Below are 24022 nucleotides of genomic sequence, written 5' to 3'. Positions count from 1 at the left end.
TGACAGTATTGACCCCTCTATCCTCTACTCAAAAATAAACATTGATAGTTTCCTTCTGGGCCCCTTACTTGGGAATGAGCACTACAGGACTAGCCCTTGGACCATAAAATTCCCAAATCACAAGTGCTAACCTCTTGGAAACATTGATGTTTTCACTCATTTTATCTGACTTACAGTAAATACTGCCTGTGGCTGGCCTGCTGTCTTCTGTGTCCACACTATCAACACACCAGTCTCTTAGACCTTGAATTAGTGAAACAACCCCTATAAATTACCCAAGGGTATGTCAGAAGACGATTGGTTATTCTTCTTTCAATCCAGAAGCAACGTGCACAACCTCTACTAAAACATCCTTGAATATTGTATGTAACAAATCTCAGAGGGATCCATTTTCTCTTTAGGACCTCATTGGTTATGGGAAACATAACCATGTAATCCCTTATGTAATGTGGTTTCAGCCAGTTGACATGAAATACTCTATGGGCTTACTTAGGTGCTTTTGTATCAGAAATATTTCACCTCTCTGAGCCTTTGAAGCATTCTGTGGGGTCTAGCCAGTCTATCCCGAAGGGCAGTGCATGTGACAGGTTAAATAATCCAAACCAGCTGGCTGGAGGGTACTGAGTTATGGCATCTTTCTTGTCATGCAAGTATTTTACCAATTCCTGACTCGCTCTAAGATTGTTTTAGGACATGCACAGCCAATTTTGTATCTGAGTCCCATTACATAGACCACTACATCATGAGTAAGGCTTCTGGAGTTGCTTTTCCACCCTTCTCTTACCAGATGTAGGCGACATCTAAAAGGATGATGAAACAGAGTCTCAAAGGATGGATTGAACCTTAATCTGCCACCTCTTTGCAGATATACAAGAGACATGACAGGAGACCATCCCATGTTCTACTTAGGGGTTCTTCCAATCCACCTATCGCATCTTTTATACATCGATTAGTCCATTTGTTTTGGGGGTGAAATAGTGTATAGAATGTATATGTTGCTCCACATGTATCCCACATTACCTTTATATATGCAGATCTGAAATATATACCTCTATCAGAGATAACCTCTATGTAAAAATCCACACCCACATGAGAACATCTGAAACACAGCTTTCCACACTAGAGGGGTGCATATGTTTCATAAGGAAACATCTTGTGGGTATAGTGTAGCACTAACCACAACAACAATGATGTACTTGTTTCCTGACACTGTTTCGAGATTTAATGGACCAACAATATTCATCTGTGTTCACTCAGACGTCCACCCACACAAAGGTAGCAGAGTTAGGGGGAACTTTGTTGCATATCGTGATTTACCATTTGCCTGGCAAATCTGGCACATTCCAACAAAATCTTTTACTTAGAGAAACATAATGTACTTGGTTGCAGGAAATCCGGATCAAGAGCTGCTCATGGTACAGAATCTGCCCTTTTAGCTCTAAAATCTAGTATTCTTCAGATCATAGATAAGGGTGGCATGCCTCTCCTTATACTTCCGGACCTTTCAGCGTCCTTCGACCTGATGGATTATGACATATTGACCGATAGACTGAGGTCTATAACAAATGTATCCATAAATGCTGTATTCTGAGTCCATTCTTTCATATCCGACCGCTCTGCTAGAGTCTTCAGTTAGCCTAGTGCAGCCTTCCATGTGGATTTAGTGTGCGTATCACTCAGGGCTCTTGCCTTTCGTCTTCTTCATATAATCTTTTTACAAAGCCTCTCTTTCGTATCTTGGGTGGTCCCGGGGTACTTTATACCAACTGCACTGACGACACGCAGTTTCTGCTGCATTTTACTGGGGATTAGAAGCAGGGCTCCGCCAATATTAATACAATCTACAATACCATCTACCGCTGGATGGAATTCAACAGGCCGTTTTGGAAACACTCAAAGACAGATCTGATTGTTCGTACTTAGAACAGATTGGGTAAGCTCTCACAAGAATTCAAAAAGAGTTTACGATTGCAGGCTGTACTATTCCAGCGGTAGGAAATGTCAAAACCTTGGGAGTATACCTGGATGCCACTCTTTCTATGAAGGCCCTACCAACTGTATAGTTTCTTCCACCTCCTACCATTTAAAGTTGCTATGTCGCATACATCTTTACCTCGCCAAGGAGAACTATGCTGCATTGGCTCGCGCCACTGTGGGCTCCAAGATTGACTACTGTGGTAGCCTCTTGCATGGTTCCACCCAGAGTAGTAGCTTCAAGCACTGCAAAATGGTGCAGTTTAGGGTCATTAATTAGCTGAAACGTAGGGCTCATGTTACTGCAACTTGTTGTGCGCTGCACTGGCTTGCTGTAAAGGAACTTCTTACGTTTTCGAGTTGCCGATATTTTTCACAAATGTCTGTATGCAATATGTCCGTCACATCTGAAGTGTAGACTATCCTTACCAAATTTTGTTTGCGCATGCTGCGCTCAAACAATGATTGCCTGCTGTTAACACCTCAAGTTAATCTTGAAAGAGGGGGCAGATTGGCCTTAGATTCCATAGCTCCTAGCTTGTTTAATGATCTCCCTCCCGACTGGTGGGCGATGTGCTCACTGTCGGTATTTAAAAGAGCACCCAAGACCCTTTTTTCATATTATCTTTTTTTTAACCATTTTGTTCTTGTATTGGATTGCTTCTGTTTTTGCTCCTTGGCTTGGCTTTGTTGTCATTATTTTGGTTCTACTGGCATTTTAGTTGCTTTTATGTTGCCCTGATTCCAGGGCTTTTGTTGTTCGTTTTGTATTTTTTTTGCTACATGTGCACCTTTATATCCATGGGCTGTAGGTGCGGTACATATAAATAAATAAACAAACCATGTGGTCACCCATAAAAATTAGAAAACAACCGGCTAATTCTCTTTGCCATTTTGAAGAAACCAGCAAAAGGTATGTGTAGACCAAGTCCAGTAGAAACCTTCTAAGGCATCGTAAGGCAATCAACTTCCATGCCTGGGATATCCTGGGTTCACTCTACAGGATATCGTGCTCCCAGTTAACTCTAAGAAACCGAATGCTTCACCTTAAACTTGCTCTGCCACCTCCATATTGAACACTTTAATGTGGCACAGTTATGCTACACCTGGCAAAAGTCTGCCTAAATTGGGCCTCCAGGTGACAACAAATGAATCTGCTTTGGCAGTCCACTTATGTCTGAAGCTACCAGAGCCTAATACATCTCAGATCCCTCTGCTCCAGGAACAGACCATCGGCCCACTGACCTTGCTCTTTCTCTCTATGGGATTAGGCAGCCCAGTGGGATCTGGCACTTGATGTGGAGCTACTCTTTGCATCTGCATCTCAAATTCTCTTACAGGAAGAGCTTCTAAACCTTCTGCCTTTGAAAGCATTTTCATGGGATTTTTGAAGAGCGCTCGATTTAGTTACCACTGCTAAATTCTCTTCATCAAAAAGTCCATAATCCAGCAGAAATCCTACTATAAGTCAGTCTGTAACAGTTATGCAGATCTTTGCACTTTCTATCCTCCACCTAAACTCTACCACAGGCATTGGGAATGTGCTAGATCCATACAACACTCTAACTGTACATTCTGAGACTTTCATGTACAACAACCCAGGTTGTACCCACTGTGTCTTGAAGGTTGTACCCACTATGTCTTGACAGTGTTTACATTGGGAGAGTTCCCTTGTCATGGATGAATATGTGCTCCATAAATACCTATGTAGTCTGTGGGACTTGGGACGCCTCATGATACCCCATGCTGGTACCACTAAAATAAAGCTCCACACATGTGTCCACTCCAGGGGTCAGGGGCAATGCTTCCTCTAGCAAGCCCACTGTAACTGCAGCAGGGTTGAGTTTGCCATTGAAAACTGGATCTCCCTGTATATGGAAAACATCGCCACAAATCCAGCACAGTCAGGGTGCATTTAACATTGGTCCCACAGTGTTAGGTGATGCATCTCCATTCTTTTAAATAGATGGCTCGGTCACATGCTTGTGAGATTTCCCACCAGGGTTTTAGGTGCCTGTTTAGAAGTTTGAGTGTGGACCTTTCTCCTGACTCATTGTAGTCATGTCATATGTATGCCCTTCTGGTCTAGTCATACTCATTTCAGTTCAAATTTGGCGTGTATACTCAAATGCCTGCCATCAGCTTTGGTAAGCTCACTAAAGTCTGTGACCTTCTTGTCTGCTCAGTGTTGATGTAATTTGCCTCACAATTATTAAGTGCATGCTCTCCACAAACCAGATGATACATTCCATGACCTATGTCAAGAATATTATACCTATTCTTCCACAACTGAACTTCAATTACGCTAATAAGTGCTTCAAAAGCTAAGTTACCCCTAATTGTGAACTCTCTAACACTCCTCAATTATTGCTCAGGTTTTTTTTTTTTTACAAAGCTTCATGTGGATAGCTGGTTTCATTATACACATGTATGAGCCTATCCTCAGCGGAAAGACTAATGATGGCATCAATGCCCTGGGTCAGTAAGGAACTTATCAGGGATGCCCCCCCACAATATTTAACTCTGCACTTGGAGCTGGAAGGCCGGGTCTAGTCCTTCCAACCAATCAAGCATATCCCTCCCACTTCATTGGGCTCCTAAATCTAAGGGCATATAGAGCATCGGTTTGCCCTCTGTGTATTCATCTGATCATCAAATAATAACTCATGCATGTCAAACCTCTCTATTTCTAAGGTTACAAGATCTCTCTTCTTCTGTACTATTCATCTATCTTCCTCTCTACCTGTGGTGTTGCCCAGGGGTCTAACCTCTCGCCCTGGCTTTTCAACCAATACCTGGCAACTCTCGCCCACTGCATTGCCACTTTCTGCTCAAATTTCCAATGCTACGCTGAGGATACTCAACTCATTTTCAGGCTGCCCTCTGCCACCTCCTCTCCCTCTCTCATCTCTGATTGCCTAACTGCCATTCAAGATTGGTGTTCCGCCAATGATCTTTGTCTGAATGCCAGCAAGACGGAGATCCTCCTCATCGGCACACTTTCACCATCCTTTCCCCTCACTCTCTGGCCGGCCTCGCTTGGCCCTCCTCGTACCCCCACCTGTGAGGCTAAGTCATCTTTGACTCCACCCTTTCCTTCTACGCCCACATCTCTGAGGTCTCTAAAAAGTCAAATTTCTGATGACACCTCCTCAGAGTTACTCTGCCTTTACTCTCCTTCCCCGAGAAGCTCATGGTCTCCCAAGCTCTTGTTCTCTCTAGCTTGGACTATTGTAACAGCCTCTTTCTAAATCTACCTGCCTCTACTCTCCGCCCTCTGCAACTAATCCAGAACAGGACTGCAAGACTTGTCCTTGGCCTCAAGCCCTGGGATCGTATCTCTCCAGCTCTGAAGTCTCTCCACTGGCTCCCAGTGGATGCAAGGATTACATTCAAAACCCTCTGCATTGTCCACAAGGCTTTCTGGGGCCTGGGTCCAAAATACCTTCGGCTATCCCTCCACAAATACCTCCCCTCTCGATATCTTCGCTCCTCTACCTCCAACTCCCTGAGGGTCAGTTGTGTTTCAAAGAAACAAGCTGTGGGTAGATCTCTGTCTTCGGCTGGGGCCTCCCTCTGGAATAGCCTCCCTGCCACTCTAATACTTGAGGAGAACCATCTCCGGTTCCAGAAGCACCTCAAGACCTCCCTCTTTTCTTCTGCCTTCGCTCCCCCTCTCCCCTGCTGATCTGTTCTCTCTTGGCACTGTGCACCTGGCCACCCTCTGTCCTTCGGGCCCAGGTACCTGCTCACCCTGCCACCCTCCCGCACTGCCTCTGAGCCACCCCTTGCACTTGGGTCTGTATCTGTACCCATACAGCCCCCCCCTTTTCTTCTTGTACTTATCAGACCTACCCTGTCTGCTGCATTAAACCTAGCACTTGCAAATTGCTGGCTGCATTACCACTGTTTGTTGCCTTTATTATTTATTTATTGTTATTTATCTGTTTCTCCTCTGCTTCGTACTTTCCACTTCTCCCTCCTTCCATGCACTTTTCCCCTCTCCCATGCACTTGCGTGTTCTCAATGTCACTGGGCCTAGTAAGATCGCTGTTTTTGTTCTCCCCTGTTCCTCTCCTTTGCCTGGTCGCGCTCTGAAACACTTGTGTACGAGCGCAATAGAAATAAAATATCAATCAATCAATCAATCAATACTACTCTTCTAGGACTGGATTAGTTTGCCTCAAAAGGAATGTTATGGTTGATAACTCAGCGGCAGTTTCTGGTTTTCTTGGGATATATCTCAAGCTTGTGATCTATAGGAAGCAAAATCGTCCACTCTACGGCAAGAATGCCCATCAGTCTATTATCCCTACTCTCCTGATGCAAAGCATGCAGGTCTTCAACAGTTCAGGCATGGTCATTTTTCTTAACATTGCCTGCACACATCATTTATTTTAGAAGATTGAGCTACAGAAGCAGTCCTCTACTGAATCGCTCTCGCTGCCATCATAGTGACAAAATCCTACTCTTGTCAGAAGAAATACAATGGTATAGCCATCTGTGCTATACCTAAACTTGTTGCACAACCTAGTTCACTGGAGACCCAGCCATAAAAGATAAACAGGCACCTGTAGATATAGCTCCCTTACCTTTCTATGGAATGTGGGGCGAGGGCAGGCCCGACTCTGTAAAGATTTGGATCAGAAGCAGATCCTTCCAAGCAATGACTATATGGGTCAAACTAAAAAAACGTAATATCCAAGGAAGTCTCTATACAAAAGAGCATTATTTACTAACAACACACAGTAATGAACAATACTCTGTAACTCACCCCTGCAAGGATAACACACATGAAATATAGGCTAAAAGATAGGTGAAAAATAACAAATTGCCAAGTTCTCAATCCTGCAGAGCAATTCACATAAGTATAAACAATAGACATTGCAATGGTGTTGGCTAAGGCTGAGAAATGGAAACCCAACTAGTCTTTAGGGGCCAATGTTAAGATTATTAGGATCAAGGGTGCATCAGATGCTTGGGAATGAAACAGCCAATACGTGTCCATGCATTAGTCTCTTGTAGATGAATCAACAGCATCTGGCTGGGCTTCTGGGCACCTTCCACTGATCTGAGCTGCCGGGGTGGAATGGTGTCACTCAGCCACCACTTTGCATGTGAATAAATGGAAGGCTCAATGGCGTTTGGGCTATGCAGTAGCATTTTGGTTGTCAGTGGGTAGCTTCAGTATTGTGCAGCAGCAGTCTGGGTGTATCAAAGTTTGCAAGAGGCTTGAAAGTACTTGATGCTAGTGTGGAAGCATTTGAACCATGTCATTTTAAACGTTCACGCCTTGAAGGGAACAAGGAAAGACTAAAAGCGAGGCAATCTCTCCTTTACTCCTCCATTTACCTCTCTGTTGCAAGACAAATAAACACTGCCTGCAAATTACACTCTGCAGAAGGCCAATTACTAATGGATTACTTTAGAATCCGCCTCCTTTTCAGTAGGTGCAAAAACGATGTGGATACCATAGAAATCCATTTGTTTTACACTTGCACGAAAATCGAATCCATACAGAGATGCCTCCACCTTTCATTCTTCCAAAGGTGTATGTAGGGTACTATTTTATGTGTTAAACAAAATCCATACTGTTCCAAGATTCTCTGGACAGAGGTGTCTGATTATAGACATATGGGGTGAGCATCTGGCATTGGATAGGAATTCCTTGTAAAGGATGTTAGCACCTGGGCATTTTACGGCAATATGTGAAGGCTGATGGTGAAAGCTGGCATCTGAAGTGAATATCTGACATTTGATGAAGTTATGTGTCATATGATGTGAGTACCAGTACCTGGCAAATGTCATCTCCTGCAGCTCTGTATGCTATAAATACTTGGGGAAACGAAAATAATGCCTGACAGCACCAAACACGACTAAATATATTTAGCTCACAATTGTTGGCTTTCTCAACACTTGCTATTAACTACACCAGTGGAAAATCCAGGCATTACATTACAGATATATTAATTCGATATTGCCAATTTCATGTTTCATCATGGCTGTTTTTTTTTAATTTCAGCATTCTTCATCCTGTCATGTTTATGTGGTGTCATAAATACCACACAATCCGTTTGCATCAAATATTATGACATCACATTAATTTTGTATCTCACATTTTTTGCTTCAAACTATTCATTATTAACAAAACAGCACTAGAAGGACAAGCATGTCCCAAATAATTCACAGGAAAACACATGTCTAAGTTTCAATGGACTGGCAAAAGAAAATAATATGTTGGGATTAGGTTTAAGTGTCTGTGAAACCTTTCTCTTTAACCTTTGGAACCCTACCTTCACTCTCCACTCAAAATGTATACATTTGTTCAACCTTGTAGGAGTGTACTCTGTCTCCTAGACTGTGCTGTTTCACCTGGCTTCTTGCTCAGGGTTTTCTTACACTTTGTGGTTGTGATGTATTTCCCAGTATGCAACTTTTGAATGTTTTTTTTTTCGTTTTGCAATGGGGTTGCATTCTGTTTCCCAGAACGCAGTATTTCAATTGCTTTCCTTTCTCTATCTTTATTAATGCTGTGGGATTATGTACCCAAATCCTAATGCTCAGCATTTGGATTAACTCCATCAACCTCCTCTAGCTGGTTCTTGGTTTCGTTCTCGTTTTTTAAGTTATTACTCCTCTCAGTTGTGGGTGTCTCTCGTTGGTGCAGTTCAGAGGCATTCTGTCTCGCGCAGGCGTCTCTTGTTTTCAAGTCTCGCCTTCAGCCCTGCTTTTCTCACTCACACATCTCTGGTTCATGATCACCCTCTCTCGTTCTGTTGACACAGTCCCATCTGATTTAAGTATTGTATTTTTGGTGTTTATTCGGTGCAGACCTAGCTGTGAGGAGCAACAGAGCTCTACACATCAGAGGTATATAGGACTGCACGCAGGGGACAAAACTACAACGGGTTTTGTTACATTACATCTAAGCAACATGAACAGCAATTAGAGGTGGAGTGGGCTCAGCAAGGGGTGGGATCAGGGGTGTTTCTTTGCATGAAGAAGGTGCTACTCAAAGTGGACGCTCTTTAGCGCCTTTCAGAATAGCACAAAGGTGGATGTGAGACTAATGTGGACTGGTATGATGTTCCACATCCTGGAGGACATTGATCATGAAACCCTGTTTCCCACCATTTTTGTTTTTATAGTTCATTATTCTGCCGACCTCATAAAAAATAGCTAGATTGACTCTTTGTTTTACTTGAAATTCCAGATAAACATCTTGATTAACTCATTGTATTAGAGTGCATGACAAGCAATTACCCACACTGACCCTTCGTGTTTAGCCTCCACTTCATCTGTATAGCTCACTATGTAACTCATAGCTACATTATCCCACTGGGTTAGCCTACATCCAGTTTAAAGCTCTGTCTTCAGTCTCCTCTACAGCTAACTATATTTCTGCATGAATTCCTAACAGATAACCTGTTAATCATTGAGTCTGTCCTCACAGAAATTGCACTTCTCACCATGCTGCTCACTGGATACCTAACACCTTGCTGAATTTCACCTTTTGTATGTGACTGTATACCAAGCACATAGCTGCATAGACTCTGTTGGTGTGCACATACACAAGACACTCATTGTGTTGGCCCCATACTTTATGACGAGATCTATAATGGCTTGCCAGGTGAAGAACAATGGTCTGAAGACTTGCCCAGAGCAATTGCCTGAGATCTAAGATTACATCTTGAACCTTCCAGCCATCATCTCTTTGTTTTTCCTTTGCCACCCTGAGTGGGACAGGTATGTCCAGAAGTGGGTGCCTTGTCTGCTGGGCCTAGAAACCCAAGCTACTCCTCATTGATGATGCCCAATGAGGCTGAAACATGTTTGGGGATGCTTGTGGTCTTGTACAGAAGGGATGTGACCTAGCAGTTTGGGTTAGACTACTACTTTGTAGGTGGGAACAAGTCTGATTTGCATATGGTCCTTCCCTTTCTCTAGCGGCTTGGCAGGAGAAGAAAGATGATCTGGAGGGTTGCCTAGAGCAATTTCCAGAGTTTAAAGAAATAAACATTGCAGCCATCACCTCTTTGTTTTTGCTCTATGTAGAATATAACAAAATTATCACAAAGTTAACTAACTCTGTTACCTGCATACCAATCTCATTGATAAATGGACCTGTCCACCTGTGTATATTCAACCATAACTGCAACGTTGACTCACTGTGTTGTGTGCATTTTCGCACACAGCTAGATTAACTTGACTGCATGTGTACATGCTCCCATAACAACTGTTTAACCTAATATTGATACCTGAACACCTGGTACACAGCTGGATATGAATCTTTGTTTTTCCCTGCACACCAAAAGCATTACAAGCCACTCTTATAGTGCTTTGCTCACAGCATCTGCATGATAGATTGACTCACTTTGCTCCTGCTTAATACTGTATAGCTCTGTCATGTGCCTGCTTCCCTAGCATTTAGGGACATTCAATCGGTGTGTGCATCCCCACAATAACTGCAGACATTTTACTGCTGCATATATACCTGGAACACAACTAGTTGTTTTTGTTACATTGTCCCTTCATATCAAACACATACAATCTTTATAATTCAATCTTCTACTGACCTTAACTTTTTGTGATGTCCCCGTTAATAAATGCATAGCTCATGATATTAATCTAAGACCCCCAACACAGAACAAGTTGAAGTCCTCATATTTTCCAGAACAGCCAACACCAATCTAAATAAGCATGCCAATTAACCCTCTTACCCAATCTGTCATAACTAGTCCTAGCTCACCAACACACAGCTCCTCTTAAGTAAAGTATCCAATGCAAACCATTTTTTTAAAATTTGTTTTTTAATCTCTACAGATTTTTTACAAAGAAATGTAGTAGTTGAACAACTAGACAGAAAAACGGAAGAACTGTAGAGCGGGCTAAAGAAAGAACAGACCGTGGTCAAAAAGAGGAAGAGAGGTGAGGAAAATGAGTTTGTTGGTGTAGTTGGAACAATGTTCAAAGTCTGTGCAGGGAGCATCACTTTAAAAATTTGTTGAATGATGTTCACTGTCGCTAGGAGCCATTTCTGTTTGTCGCCTCCAATCAGTTTGTTCCAACTATTTTCCTCATCTTCAAGTGTGAAGTTAGATAAACTGTCTTTCAAGTATATACAACGAAGTTCTCACGTCACTGGACAGATCAGAAGGAGGTGGCGGATTGTTTCCTTAACAGTAGGAGATTTGCAAATTCAGCAGCAATTGGTTAAAGATAGTTGTCTTATAGCCAAAACTTCATTTGTTTCTAGTAAGTTCAGTCGGATTTTTAAAAGGTAGTTGCGCGCCGACCTGCTTGGAAAGAGCTTTAGGTAAGGTTGTAATGAGTCCAACTTCTTGGCAAACGGAGGGAGATGGCTGGAAAGTTTGTATTTGTTAGCGGATTCAATGGTCTTAATCCAGTCAAGCTCTTTAATCTTTTTGATTACTTTTACTGGATTGGTTATAAGCTCGTCCGCATTACTTTCAACTGAGTTTAAAATGGCCAAGTTCTTGGTTTCCCATCTTGTTAACATTTGGCAAGTGCCAAGCCAGATTTCTTCATTTATCAGGCCATAGGCGTATGGAGATTCTTTCTGAATACATTTCCTGTATAGTAGGACGCTGTTGCAGTCTATTGTTGTTGCCATAGATGAAAGACTGAGTTCACGTCTGATCAGTGTGATAGGTGTCGATTTAGGGAGACCGAGAATTGATCTCCAAAAGATAGCTTCTAGTTTTGGCCACAATTCTGTAGGAAGGTTCGGCATGGCGTCTGCGCCATAAGCCAAGGATGGTATGACCTTCTTTTTGTAGAAATCTCTGGCTGGGATGATTGAAAATCGGCCAAATTTGATGTCAATGGCCTTCCCTTGAGTTGCCAATTTAATAATTTTCACGTGGAGAGCCTCTTGCATCACTTTTTCTTTAGGTGAACTGTCCAAGATGACACAGAGGTACTTGAAGCTGATGACTCGCTCTATTGTGGTCGTACCCAAGTGAAGAATGGTCTTTTCCTTCTTTTTCACTGTTTTTCAATGACCATCATTTTTGTTTTTGTTTCATTAATTTCCAGGTTATTTTCTGCCATGTACTTCTGCAAGTTGGGAAGCTGGCGTTGTAAGCCTATCGGAGTGTGGTCTAATAGAATTAGATTGTCGGCATAAAGCAGGCGGCTGATCTGGTCGCCTCTGAGTTTTGGTGGAAAAGCTCGTACTGATTTTTCAGATTCCTGGAAATCGCCCAAATAAATCCAAAACAAGGCCGGGGCCAATGGGCAGCCCTGTTTAACTCCTCTGGCCGTAGTTATTTTCCCAGAGAGGGTCCCTTGTTGGTTCAAAGGGACCCGCATGGACGTGTTAGAATATAGGGCTTTAATCGGTGCAAGTAGGTCATGTGGGCATTTCCAGTGGTTGAGTTTCTGCCACAATCTTGAATGATCAACTTAATCAAACGCCTGGGTTAGGTCGACAAAAGTGATGAATAAGTGTGGGCGACCTTCCAGGATTTTGCTTTTAAGTAAGCTCAGGATAAGGATGTTTGCATTTGTGCCCAGATTCTTTTTGAATCCAGTTTGCAGTTTGTCCTGGCAGGGAGCTTTGTTCACCCAAGAAGTAAATCGTTGTAAGAGAAGAGACCGAAAAAGTTTACCTATGGGGTCTAAGAGGGTGATAGGGCGATAGTTAGCTGTATCTGCCCTGTTTCCTTTTTTATAGATGGGCACTACGTTCGCGCATGTCCATGATGGAGGGATGGACTTGGTGGAGGAGCAGCGACTAAAGATTAGGCTCAAGAGCCAAATAATTACTCACGGATCCTGGAATCCTTATAACCACAGCCACATACACTGCTGCACCAAAGGAGTCCTTTACATAATCTGACTCTTGATAAATCATCTCATCCATATAGTATCATGTGTACAGTCTACAAGCTAATTAGCTTGTAGTACTCTCAGAACAGTTTCATAATGTACAAGCTAACCAACGTGATAGAGGGATTAGGAAATCCTTAAACAAACCATCCACAAATGCAGACCTGAAGAAAATTAAAAGGTCAATATCTACCCTCCCATCTTTCCCCAACATATCACCCTCTCTCTCCAACCTTGAACTACTAAAGGGTGAAAACGCTTTATCAAGATGCCTAGAAACTGCAAAGATAGCAGAATCTGATAGGAAGAAAGAACAAGGAGAGAATTGAAAGTAGCCCTCAAGACCCCTTCTGATCAGTTATCCCAATACTCTACTGGCTTCCCAGTACCTCACACCAAGAAACCATCAATAGCTTTTATCCAGACACCTACTGAGGCACCCAATTGCCCCACATTGGTATGACCAAACACTTGTCCAAGAAGCAGGACTCACAAAATGACATAATACCCTTGCCTACATCTACCCCAACAGCCATCTAACCAACCATGATATCAGACCTGCAAGACACAATGATTGTTATTCTATTTATCACTAGACACCCTCACTATCCACCAGAACCATGCAGCAGGAATTGATAGATGTCCCAGAATCCAGGAACAGCCCACTAAGGCTCTTTTAATAGGCAAGCTTTCACATGAAGCCCTTGGAAACTAACAAAAGCAACCTTGAACAACCCAAAGGTACTCGACCAAGAAGAAGATCCCACCCAGAAAGGACAGGCATAAGATGCTTCCTTATCAATGCACATTCTGTCTCCAAGAACTCCTCTGCATTATTGAGCTTCTATCAGAAGACCAAATAGGCATACTGTTCATTATGGAAGCCTGGCTCTCCAATGTTCAGTTGCCGGCTATCCATGAGAGTATAGCATGAGGCTTCAAGATGATCTGTTCTAAAAACAACAATAGGAGAAGTGGTGGAACAGCTTTGGTGCATAGGAACTCCTTCAAAGTCTCAATACCCTCCATTGACATCATCCCAGACAGTGAATTGTTCACCTTGACTTGCTCCATCCCACCCACTGTTGCACTAATATTCCTCTTAATTTACAGACCTCCCTCCTACAGCCCACACTTTGTTGACAAACTTGCTGATGCCGGCCACCATCCTGGCTGTAGATCGTCAACTACTAACTATATTATTTCAACATCTGTCTCAAGAAAGAAGACAACACTATTACAAAGTCATATGGCATGAACCATGCCACATTACACCTAGACCAGATGGTTAAAGGTCCCACCCACATAGCCTGACACACTCTGGATGGCATTTTCTGGAATGAAATCTTAACCACGGTCTGCTCCGCAGTTCACCCCCCCTGGGGAGATCTCTTATCTTTCCTGTTCCCAATATTCACTGAGACACCATGGGCCGCATTATGAGTTCAGTCGGTAACTCGCTAATGCTACCGGCAGGTTGCCATTCAACGTGTAACACCGTTTCTGCCGCCTGATATCCCGGTGCCACTGGGACATTACAAGTCCAGGCGACCCAGGATATCAGGCAGCGGAAAAGTCTAAGGGCCTCATTACACGGTAGGCGGTAAGGGTTTACCGGTACCGGTATTTTACTGGTACCGGTAAACCCTTACCGCCTTACTACGAGGTCCCTTTGCGGGTTGGGGAATTTAACGCCTGCTTTTTGCAGGTGTTAAAAACCAACCCGCAAAGGGACCAGGGAGCTAATTACGGTACCGCAATTTGCGGTGCCGTAATTAGCACCTTCCCCATTCCCATTATGCCCTATGGGGCAAAAATGGGAATGGGGAAGGGCAATGGGGGAAGGGGGAATTACCGCCCCACCAACCTTGGAATAGGGCGGTAATTCCCCTTTCCACCAAGGCGGTGCCGGTATTTTACAGCATTTTACGGCCATCCATGTAATGAGGCCCTCAGTCTCAATGGAGTCCTATAGGACTCCATAGGAATGGTGACATAGAAGCACCGGTGCTGGTGCTTCCGTGACAACTCTGCCTACCTGGACTGTTCCACCCGGCAAGTCAAACATGGCAGGCGCAACTGCCCAGGAAGGCAGAGTTGGAGTGTTGCTGTCCGGAAAGATGTGCTCCATCTGGGATACACTTAAAAGCAATGTAGATGAAAACTCTGAGTATATGTTCATCCTGCTAGACATCTCAGCCACTTTTGACAACATCAGTCATGAGAGCCTCCTAAAAAGACAGAAATTAATTGGTATTAAAGAAACAGCCCTACACTGGATCACCTCCTTCCTTACAGTTAGACCAGAAACTAATATCTTGGGCTACTACAATTCCTGGCCTCACCCACTTCCCTACAGAGTACCCCAAGGATTCACACTCTCATCTCTATTTTTCAACATCTACATAACCCCACTAGTAGACCACATCAGTAGATCTGGTATTCCTGCTACAACTATGCAAATTATGCTCTGCAATCAAACAGGTCTTAACTCCACCATAATTCCTTGGCCTTTCGAGATGGGCCCTTGCCAAGTCCCCTCAACCATAGTAAGGGATATTGAAGCCACAATAGACAACACCCTCACTCTTGATCCACAAATCAGAGCCAATGTCAGAAATTGTTTGTCTCAACTGCGCACGCAATGCCACATCTCAGCTTACTTCAAATTCAGCCATAGGGCCATGGTCATAAATCCTCTAATACTATCCAAACTAGACCATTGCAAACAGCCTCTTTCTCGGACTCCAAATAATTCAAAATCCAGTTGCAAGGCCCCTTCTTGGAATGAAGCAATTTGAACAAATCAAACCGGCATTACGTATTCTCCAGATAGCTACCAATCAAAAAAAGGGTTAATTTCAAAACCTTGTGCATCACCTATCATTTATACCATGGGGAAGGGACTTTCTTTCAACAGAAGTAAGGTTCAACCATACACTCCATCCAGAACAGCTGGATACAGCAATGCTGTACTAATCCCCAACTTCAATAAGAAATGGCAAGGAGGATCCTCTTTTTCAATACTGGCCATAAAACTGTGGAACACCGTAACCCAACCCTCTCAGACTGGAAGTGAACCACCTGACTTTCAGGAAGCAGCTCAAGAAATGACTTGTCAACCAACCACTTTGAAGGAATGAAAGATAATAGCAACTGACTAAAAATGTTTACCATAAACTTGGGCTACTTTATAATGTTTAATGAGCAATTGTGAAACTATTGGCACAACCATCTGTGGGAAACAGTTGCTGGATCCTCTGCTGCATGATGCTGGTTTGCACCTGAATCACACCAACATTTACAACCAAGAACCAGAAGACACACCCTACCTCACCTCCCCTTCTACACCTCAGTTATCCCTCAACTGTCTCCTCACTACTAAAATCTTGCATCCTTACGTTTCCCACACTCCTTCAGACCACCAACCAGGTCCAGTGCATTTAATAGAGACAGTTACATCCATCTTCTATCAACAACCATTCTGTTAATATTTGCACTCCACAATCAGGGAGCTTTCCAAGTGGCTAACCAGTCCAGTCCATACAAACCACAAATAATATAGAGATGCTCATATCAACACACAGGTAATGGGTACTTCTGACCTGCATCCAGCATCACAGCAGGTTTCTGCATCTGCCTTATCAGTATCTGACTAACACATCCTGCCTTCCTTTCTTACAGAGCCATGTGTAGCGAGACCAACATTATTGGCAGAAGGGTGCTATATAAGACCACATTACATCACATTTCCAAATTCCTTCTACTAGTGCCGCTGGTACCTGGGATTTGTCACTCTTGGTCGGCCTCCTCTTGCTCTCCTCTTTTCACTTGGCGGCATCTGCCCTCAACATATTGCACCTATCCTTGTCCTTTCTAAATTAATGTCTATCTCTGACTCAGTGTCAGAGATCTTCCGGCTATCAGCTTCTCTGTTCCTCTTGTGAAAGTCTCAGCGTTCAACATTTTAGCCTCTCTCTAGTCATCATTTATGGAGCAGCCATGTCTGAAACCATGGCCAGACTCCACCATCTATTTCCTTTTTATTCCTTCATATTATTTACCCTGCTATGAAAAGGTTCACCTGATCATGCAGAGTGAAGTGCTATCACTCTGTTTGAATCTAAGTGCAAAATACTTTAAAAACAACAATATTTTGCAAATGTGGGAAAGGACATGGGGGGGGCGTTAAATGGTGGGTCGAATGAATCCAGATTCTCAAACCTTTTACACTGTAAGCAAAATGGCAAGTAATGCATTTAAAAATGTGGATATTTGGCTAATTATGGTCAACATAAACAGCTTTAAATTTAATATAGCAATTCAAATGTATTTTATAATGATGTAGCCTCTATTTTTTGTAGGTAATCAATCTTATGTACTTGTCTTCCCAGTCCAGAATGAGGCTTTTAACATGGATCCAACTAGCTACTTTTGCAACCACTTCAAGAGCAAATATGAAATCATGTGAGTTTCCTTGTCTTTTGATTTGTTCTTTGTTCAAATAATGTCCTTTACTTTTAGTATTTATGGATGTTTTTACAATGCTAGGCAATGCTGTGCTAGAACACACATCCATGCCCTTAGCGCTGGTATATGTACATTGATTTAGCTTAAACATCCTAAAGGCAGTGTTACTGTAGCTGTCTGTAACCAACCCATAGACAGAAAAATGATTAGAATGATTAGGATCCACAATATTCCTTTGAACACTTCACACTGTATTGTGGACCAAATACGCAAATGTGAACATACCACTAAAATGTCCCACAACGTTGACCACTTGTCCTGTACTAGCTTCTTTTTTCTATTTGCATTGTGGGTCCTGGAGTAAGGCCTCCTAGCTAAAAGATATCTTTAAGCACCACAGCTCATTTCAAGTCAGAGATGGGATCCAGGTCTTGACCACAATCACACTTGTTTAAATTTAGAAGATCCAACTTATCCTGCAACTTCTGAAAAAACCTTGCTTTGCCTTATCAACAAATGAATGACACATTGGGCCTCATTCCAAGTCTGGCGGTAACACGCCGGTGAAACCGGTGGGTTGCCGCTGGTCTGTAAAACTGTTTCCGCCGCATGAGATCCGGTGCCACTGGGACATTACAAGTCCCAGCGGCTCGGGATATTAGGCAGTGGAAAATGTTTGTCCCTATTCCCATGGAGTCCCAGTGGACTCCATGGAAATGGGGACTCGGAAGCACCGGCACCATTAGTAACGGTGCTTCCATCACAACTGTGCCTGGTGGGGCCGTTGCACCTGGCAGGTCAGACCAGCTGCATGCCACGGCAGGCACAGTTGTGGTCTGCCGGTCCAGAAAGTGTGCTCGTATGTTACTACCGGCACCATTATTTCTGGACTGGCAGACCTGTACTGAGGCCCATTAACTCCCTAAGTCTGAAAATTAATAGTATAGCATCAACATATCACAGATTTAAGAAGCTTAGTTGCAGTTATAATTGAATATCATGTTTGGGTGGATCTGTGTTTTTTTACATCTGCTTAAATATGTTATAGAATGTGGAATGTTAAGATCGGTTATTAGGCATGGCTACTAATATGACCAAACACTTAATCAACACTTTTTCATGATTTTCCATGTTCGACAAACCACAAAATGTTTTCAGTGGTTGGTTGTCAAGTTTGGGTTAGTTACATGGCAGTTGCCGGCTCATGAATGTCTCTGTAAACAGTGGGATGAAGTTGTCAGCAACTTTTCTGTTATGTTATTGAATAATTTATAGCTCACAGACCCTAAAAGTATTATAGCACCAAAAAGCATACATTCCAAAGAGGGAAAACCAGTACCTAGCAGAATTTATTTTAAAACACGTATGATTTAATGTGTTTCCTAAATGAGGTAAGCATATTAAGAGATATCAATTCCACAGGAAGATTGTTTCAAGTGTGACAAATTGAGGGAATTCGTCTCTTCTCCCTGAAGGGGAGCCTCTCTGTGAGGCTAAGGAGGAGAGCCCGCTCCGCAATACCCTCTTTAGGGGTCGAGGCAGGTAGGACCTCACCAGGAGAGACTACCCCTTTGGGGAAAAGGAATCCTGTTCCCATGAGGAACTCCCTACCGCCCTCCACATGATGGCTTAAATGTACTTGTCTGAACTACCAGGACATTATAAGTTCCATGATTTAAATAAGGACAAAGTGAACCAATATAATTGTCCAGTTGAAATTGAAGCTATCCCTTTAAATGAGAAAGTGCAAGGGACTTTGCAGAGGAGGTTTAAAAGGAAAAGCTCACCACTGAGAAGGAGAGCAGAGAGCTGAGAGAGACAGGGTAAGCCCCCTGTGTGTAATACAACTGAAGGAGCCCAGAGCCTGTGTAATTTGAAACAGCTGTGAGACAACAGGACGAGAGACACTGAGAGAAACGCTGGGAGGCCGGCATGCGAGAAGAGGAGCAATCTAAGGGGCCTTGAGTAGAGAGCTTGGTGGTGGCATGACCACATGAGAACCAGGATGGGAAACCGGCTCCTGCAACGACGCTGACACCACCATTTGGAGAAAGCAACCCCCGATCAGATCCGACACAGCACCGGAGAGGACCATGTATGAAACAGATGCATTGGAGGGTGAACCGGGGATCCGTCAGGAGCTGAAATAAAAAAGAAAACCCCTGGTACCAGAGACGTTACCCCACAGCGCAGAAAGTAATAAGGGAATCAGGTCTACCGGAATCCTGCTAGGGAGTTATTATAAGCAGAGAGAAACTCATCCTAGAACCCATGGGAGAAGAGTAGCAAACAAGTTGATATGTCAAAACTGTGTCAACGAGATACAGAGAAATATAAAAATCATGGAGAGTGAGAGTAATAGATCTGGAACTCCATTATAGTGGGAAAAGGGAAAGGTTACCCAATACCCAAGAAATAAGTAAAATGAGATAACAGCGAAAAACATTCGGGAAGCAAGACCCAGTGGGGTCACAAGGATAAATCGTACATATAAAAGAACACTTTGGGAAGAGGTGAATTTTAAGTATTTGAGAATCAATCACCAATCAAGAGAGGATGATACTATACAGGAGAACTTTGAGTACTATAGGACAGACGGAAGAAATCTTACTAGGACCAAGAAACCACCCAAGAGAGGGAAAGGATAACAGGACGATCTCCTGAGGGAGTTATGTTATGTTATTAAAATGTACATAGCATGTTTTAAGAGGTCAGAAATGCGAGATTGACAACTTGATAAAGGTTTTTCACAAGTAGCCAATTTATTAACTTATAAGGGTGTGATAAATGCCTCACTATCCCTAACTAAAGAGGATTTCCCTGCTTATCAAACTAAGACTAAAAGAAAACACTCTAATAAAAAGAAATCTGTCCCTCACACTTATACATACAACAAACTCATACAGGTATTATATGACAATTCAAGTTTAGAAAAAGAAAAAATAGGTTGAAACATAAACTTTGTAACCATGTATCCTTGTAACCAGGGTCGGATCCCCTTCCCCAGATTTAAAGCAGGATTTTCCAAATTAAAGTTCCAAATAAGAAAGTTCCTTTTAGAAGGCAAGCTCTGCCCTGAATAAGACACACAGTTCTTCTCACTCCAAAAGTCTTTCACTTGGCATTTGTTAAAGTTTCCACAAAACAAAAAAGACTTTGTTGTCACACTTGTCATTATGTCAACATAACTTCTTCTCCTTGGACAAAAACACTTTCATAATTCTTCTTCATCAACAACAATGCTTTTTTCAGGATGGTTTCACCAGAGTTCATCAAACACATCAGTGGCCTTGCCACTTTCTTTTCAATACAATCTTCATAACTTCTTCTCATTGAAAAATACTTTTACAATGCTTCTTCATCAATAACAATTCTTTTGTGAGGATGGTTTCACCACAGTTTATCAAACACATCAGCGGCCTCACTACTTTCTTTCCACTACAACCTTCAGCCACAATGCAGTACTTCAATGTCTTCTTCTTGGTCTACTTAGCTGCTAGAGCTACCACTAATAATCCTTTATCTGGTGTATTCTCCTGCCAAGACAAAACTCCTAACACTACTACAAGTACTCTGTGGTAAAGCTTGCTTCAAACCTCTATGGAAATCGGCTTTCAACAACATTGAAATTCACACCTCTTTCTGTGAAGCTTCAATACACGATGATGCTTTTTGTTCAATCAACTCATTTGCTCCATACAATGCAGGATATGTTTCTCTCCTTGATATTCTCCCCAAGAAGATTCTTTCTCCTGCCACTTCTGTTTCCCTATTGTCACGCCAAGTAACTGCTGGCAGTGTCTCTTTGTTTTACTTGCCCTTCTTTGGATTAGGCAATGCATGTGGTTGTCTTTCTTAAATATTGCTGCTTCGTTATTCTGAGAATAATGCTTACAATCTTTCTGCAATATTGTTTGCTCTTTATTTTGGCAATTATGGTTATAGTCTTTCTGAAGTATTGCTCTTTCTTTACTTTGACAACAATGGTTACTTTTTTGATTCAATATTGCCCCCTCTGTGCTATGGTCATGATAGCTATAACATTTTTCTCTTTCCTCCTTTCAAATTGAGTATAATGCCAACGTGACTTGCTTTTGTTAGTTCGCTATTCAAAATGTTTGTTAACAGTCAGCGAGCGACTACAGAGCGTGCCATGGTTACCTAATAGAGGTCAACTCACCAGTCTCTTTCTCTATGCATCTGCTCACTCTGCTAATGCTGTCTCTTCTGCTGCTTCTGTTGATTCCTGAATGTCTGACTGCTTTGGTCGTATTGCTGCAGTCTGTGCCATTCGGGAAAGCAACCTCTCTTGCTCCTCGTGCACTCCGGTGCTTGCCAGCCACCGGATCACAGCACATAATAAGGAAAGCTTCTCTCTCCCCTGGGAAGGCCTCTCAAATCACTGCTTCCCACTGTGCAACTTCTGCACTGCAGGTTTTCAACTTCAAAGACCCTCTTAGGACCGACATCCGCTTCAAACACAGTGGTGGCTCAGTTTCTCTACTTCTGCTGATGCAACTGTGACTGCAACTGCTTCTCCGTATACTACTTCTCCGGATGGCCTGCTCCTTAAGGGGCTTTAAATAATCAAATGTCCTGTGCAGGTTTGAGCCATTAGGAACACTAGAGTGCATACTGCAGTTCTGTGCCTCTGACCCTTTGAGCCTCTCTTCCTCGTCCCAGTACTTAGAGCATTATGGGACTTGAAGTCCACAATGTTCTGATTCCTTTTTGTATAAAGGGAATCAAGTTCAATCTTATTTAATTCACTCAAATCATTGAATAAACTCTCTGGGGCACTGATGACAATCTGGCCAGTATGAGCTGGTGGTCCATTGTGTCGAAGATGGCTGGACGATCTAACTGATCAGAAGTTATTTCAAATGTTCATGTTTAGTGCAAAGGAGATTTGCATAAACATCTATCAAAGCCAGTTCTGTTCCACATTGCAGTTGTAAACCTGAAGTGGAGTAGCAACACCATTCTCTAGACTTAAGACAAAAATAGGACATTGCCTTAAGGACTGGTTAGGTCATCATTATCTAAGGATGTTTGTTTGAAAAGTGAGGTGTCCCTGTATGTTTTGAGTGGCTCATAAATAGAACACTGAGAGAGTGAGCTGTTAAAAAGCAGTAGGAAAAGGTATCTTCTAACTAAATCCTTTTGCTATATCTTTGGGACAAGGACTGGCAGGGCAAGATGTCACTTTCACAGAACTGATCCATCATATCTAAGTCTAAGTGGTAAACTAGTTGCATTATCAATCTCTTCTATTCATGCCTTACATTGTTGAGCATGTTTATATGATGGATAGATTTGTATTTAGACCAAGCTCTAAAGGGTTTCAACAGTCTGACAAATATTCTTAGTCCAGCTGCGTACCAATGATGTTTTTAGGTGTTTCAGATCAAGAAATCATCCTTGTTAACTGAGCTCCAGCATCTGTAACAGCGGCCAACATTGTTCTCCTACAATAAAAAACTAGAATGATCATTAATCACAAAAGTATTTTTTTATCAGAGGTTTGAAAATCGCTGGGTGCAGGTTTTTTAAAGAATGAGTCATTTTTAAAAGTTGGTAAACTTGTTGGTGCATTGGTAAAAAAAAGCAGAGAAATGATAAAACTAATCTTAAAATGGCTAGACCAAACAAGTGCAGTGGTTCCCATACTATGCATATGTAATGTATGTAACGTAATGCGTCATTTGGATAGCGCCTTTCAACATTGGTATGGTCACAGCATGTTTTAGGTTGAATGCCCTCAGGGGGACTGATGTTCAGGTATGGGAAATACAAGGAAGTACTAGTATGTGTGTGTGCATTTTAGCCAATACGAGGATATGAGCGGGTGGCCAAGTCCCTGCTAGCCACCCATGTCGAGCTGGCATGTGGATGGGTGGTGAGATGTACTTTAGAAGAGGTATACGAGAGCAGGATATTCATTATGTGTGTAGCTACCTATCACATTTGTGTTGTGATGGGTAGCAGCATTCTGATGGCAGAGGTTTGTTTGTTTGTTTGTTTATTTATTTGTATAGCGCTCCTGACCCAGGGGTATATGGGCGCTTAAACATCAAGTTACAGGCAAAGGTAGGGAACAATTGTACAGTAGTGAAGCATATGTATAGTTGACAAGAAAGCAGTTAGTGCATAGATAATAATAGGCAGACATAGTAAAGGATACATTCGTACATTAGGTATGCGTACATACATGGTTGGTTATTTGTTGAGTAACCAAGTGAGGACCTTAGTTCTGAAAGGTTGGAAGGTGGATGTGGATTTGATATCCAGTGGAATGGTGTTCCATAGTTGTGAGGCTAGACCTGGGAAGCTGGAACCACCAGCTCTTTTGAGGGAGTATTTGGGCACCGTCAGTTGTAGTGTATTAGAGGATCTAGTGGTTCTGGTATTCTGTCTTAATGTACATTTGTTAGTGAGATAGGGCAGGGCTAGGTGGTTAAGAGCTTTGTAGGTGAGGCAGATGGTTTTTAGGTCTATTTTTTGTTGGATGGAGAGCCATTTGCATGAGATTCTTATGTGTTGTGCAAAGTGTCTTAGCGTAGTGTATGATAGCAGATGCGTGAGCGTCGGCGGCCGTGCCTTTTGGCTAAATGCCTTAATGACATGCGCCTCCCCTCCTGGTGCATCTGGAACCGCTGGCGTGCTGTCCGCCAGTGAGATCTCCTCCATGTTGTTTCCAAGTACTGCATCTGAGGTCTAGTCT

At 42.6% G+C, this 24022-nt stretch overlaps 1 protein-coding gene across 5 annotated transcripts in view; it reads left to right on the top strand.

Annotated features, from left to right (window-relative positions):
• LOC138526331 (interleukin-1 receptor-like 1) overlaps positions 1-24022 on the top strand; it is a 524029-nt gene that overhangs the window by 57734 nt on the left and 442273 nt on the right. For 2 of the 5 annotated variants that reach the window (XM_069636937.1, XM_069636935.1), the window contains exons 2-3: positions 10798-10902; positions 17223-17295. In XM_069636937.1, coding sequence (XP_069493038.1) covers positions 17243-17295 — 53 coding nt within the window. In that variant the 5' untranslated portion in view covers positions 10798-10902; positions 17223-17242. Of the gene's footprint in view, positions 1-10797; positions 10903-17192; positions 17296-24022 lie in introns of all 5 variants that reach the window. The other 3 variants (XM_069636939.1, XM_069636936.1, XM_069636938.1) reach the window with 2 other exon arrangements.

The sequence above is a fragment of the Ambystoma mexicanum genome, chromosome 7p, assembly GCF_040938575.1.
Source record: "Ambystoma mexicanum isolate Mex_15411 chromosome 7p, UKY_AmexF1_1, whole genome shotgun sequence".
Lineage (NCBI taxonomy): Eukaryota > Metazoa > Chordata > Amphibia > Caudata > Ambystomatidae > Ambystoma > Ambystoma mexicanum.
Note: the sequence above shows the minus strand (reverse complement) of the source record. Positions and strands in the feature narration are given on the sequence as shown.